The 2647-nt window shown below is 49.0% G+C and overlaps 1 protein-coding gene across 1 annotated transcript; it reads right to left on the reverse strand.

The window, feature by feature from the left end:
* Positions 1-56: 56 nt before the first annotated feature.
* LOC101857167 (protein-tyrosine sulfotransferase 1) lies at positions 57-2255 on the reverse strand (the record flags this gene model as incomplete). Its single annotated transcript, XM_013090891.2, is given in 1 exon segment — positions 57-2255. A coding segment is annotated over 1 exon segment (825 nt), but the record flags the coding sequence as incomplete, so codon positions are not given.
* Positions 2256-2647: the final 392 nt, after the last annotated feature.

The following is a 2647-nucleotide window of genomic DNA, read 5'->3' on the forward strand; positions in this document are numbered from 1 at the left end:
ACAACAACAACAACAACAACAACAACAACAACAACAACAACAACAACAACAACTCACTTGGAGAGCGCGATCCCGCCAGGCTTGCCGATAAACTCCTCGTGGTGCAGCACCGACTCGTTCCACGGGATGTCCAGGAAGCGGAGGATCCGAGCCATCCACTCCTTGGGATGCAGGGCCAGCTGCTCGTAGTACACGGGCATGCACTTGCCCTGGCCCACGTGCAGGCACTGCGAGTACATGGTCTCCAGAGCGGAGTTCCACTTGCTGAGGCATTTCCTGTAACTGTTGAGGTCAAACCCAGAGATGGTGACTTTGCGGGTGATGATGGAGTGGACAACCGCCCGCCCGTCTCGGATCATGAGGATGAACTTGGAGTTGGGGAACTGTTTGTTCAGGTAGACGGTCGACTTGAGAGTGAACGGGTCCTTGTTGCACAAATGCGGCGCCGCCGGGCCGTGCTTGGCGATGATCTCCAAGATGAACGCCCTGACGGCCGAGTCCATCACCTCCCCCGTCACCCCCGCCTCCGTAAGACGCTTCTTCTCCAGAGCCGAGCGCTCCCACTGCGTGCGCATGCCCAGGATTCGCGGGATGACGCGGGTCTCCTCCCCGCACCGGATTTCCGGGTGCGCGTCGAGCATGGCGCGCATGAGCGTAGTGCCGCTCCGGGGCATGCCGCCAACGAAGATGATGGGCATGTCGTCGCCGTAGGGGATAGCGCGGTGGCGGTCGTCGTACATGAACTTGGTCTGTTCTTTGGGGACCATCACCAGGGAGGGGCCCGAGTCGCAGGGGAACGAGCGGTACACGATGTAGAGGAAAACCAGGCCGGCCAGCAGGAAGTAGAGCTTCTGGCGGACTAGCTGGCGACACAGACCCATGCTGCTGCAGCTCCTGTGGTTGTTGTGGGGGGATTGGTCGTCTTCAATGAATGAAGACTTTCTCAGCCGAGTAGCCACCTTCGCTAAAGGTTAAGGTCCGTCTAAAGCCTATCGAGTCAGTTCTAATACCGGTTGGGCAGAGGCGGGTTTTACGGCTCTTTCAACACAGCACCGTAAAAAAAATTTCTCGAGTGGCAGGACTTTGGGAAAAGAGCAGTTTTGTTTGTTTGTTCGGGGGCTGTTGGTTTTTTGAGGGGTTTTTTTCGAAATACTTGCAGAATTAGGTGTTTTAATAGCAGAACTGGTTGCCTGCGTCGTGGGACTTCAGAGGATGAGGACGATTGTTAGAAACATTGGACGCAAGGCTCGGAATAAGTTATAATAAACTTTACAGGATTTGATTCTTATTGGCACAACGGGAAGTAGTTACGATGTCAATATGTGAAACGATATCGACTGCTATGAACAACGATATCAATGAAAAATGAGGTAACAATAACAGTATTAAAGCTAGAAGTTGCTCTTTCTCGCGTGGAGGAATTCAACATGAAACACACAAAAAGTTGAGAATTCCGTGAATATAATGCACAGTACAAAGCGGGATGGACACGACTAAGAAGGCTTCAGTTGGATTGGGTTATATAGCATCAGAAAGTAACTGTAACAACATGAAAAAAACAACGCCAGCGTCAACACCACATATTTGTTCAGGTAAGGATCTTTGATCAGGAATACCACGAGAAAAAGGCTTTTAAAGGTGTCGGAGAACGCGATAGGAGAGAATAAATAATGACAAGGTATCGGATATCACAAAGACGGACGGAGGAATCGATCTGAGGGCTCGGAGCAGGATCTCGCTTGTCAGTAATCGATACGTAGACACATGGCAGCTTGCGGTGTTCCCACTTATAGACACTGGGGGGTCAATGACGGGGTCACTCACTGAGGTCAACGAGGGGGTCACTCACTGAAGGGTACCGTTCACTGAGGTTAAGGCGGAAGGTCATTCACTGAGGGAGTCTCTGTCACTGGGGCTGAGTGAGTCAGTAACTGAGGAAGGATCACTGACTGGGGTCAAGGAGGGGGTCGGATCACACTTATGACGTCACAGGTCTCCGGTGCAATATCCAGAAGACTGTCTTGTAGGGACGCCACGTCGATGCTCTGACGAACGAGGGGGAACCTGAAACCAAAAAAAAAAGAGACAAAATGTCAATAATTTTTTGAGCCAGTGCAACTTTGGTCACAATTTTTTCTACGTAAGCTTTCAATAAGTTTGCTTTATTTTGGTTGCAAAGAAGGACATTAGGAAGCTCATACAATGACCAGGTAGTATAGATAAAATACAAAGACAAAAAAATAAACGTTTATAAAATATATGTGTTTTACACCCACCTAGACACTATTTAGATCATTTAAAAGGAAGGCTTTGGACCCTGCCTGTCAAGGTCAACCCGGGCGGAGAGGGATACATTTTTCCAGAAGAAACAACCAGACACTGGATAAAAATATACTTCTGCTTCAACTTACCAAGTTTGGTTTACTTGGGTCACAATGAAGGACGAGAACCCTCTTATATTGACTAGTAGCACAAATAATAAAAAGACGGAAAAAAAGCCACGGCTTTACAGACTACACACTAGTCCATACACAAAAACAAGAACGTACGGCACGGCTTTAGACACGTTTTGCGGGTGGTTGAAGGGCGTCACTGGTAGGTCCTACTTCTTTAAGAGGGCTCGTTGTTTCTGTCAGTCTGTCTTACT

The sequence above is a fragment of the Aplysia californica genome, unplaced genomic scaffold, assembly GCF_000002075.1.
Source record: "Aplysia californica isolate F4 #8 unplaced genomic scaffold, AplCal3.0 scaffold01644, whole genome shotgun sequence".
Classification (NCBI taxonomy): domain Eukaryota; kingdom Metazoa; phylum Mollusca; class Gastropoda; order Aplysiida; family Aplysiidae; genus Aplysia; species Aplysia californica.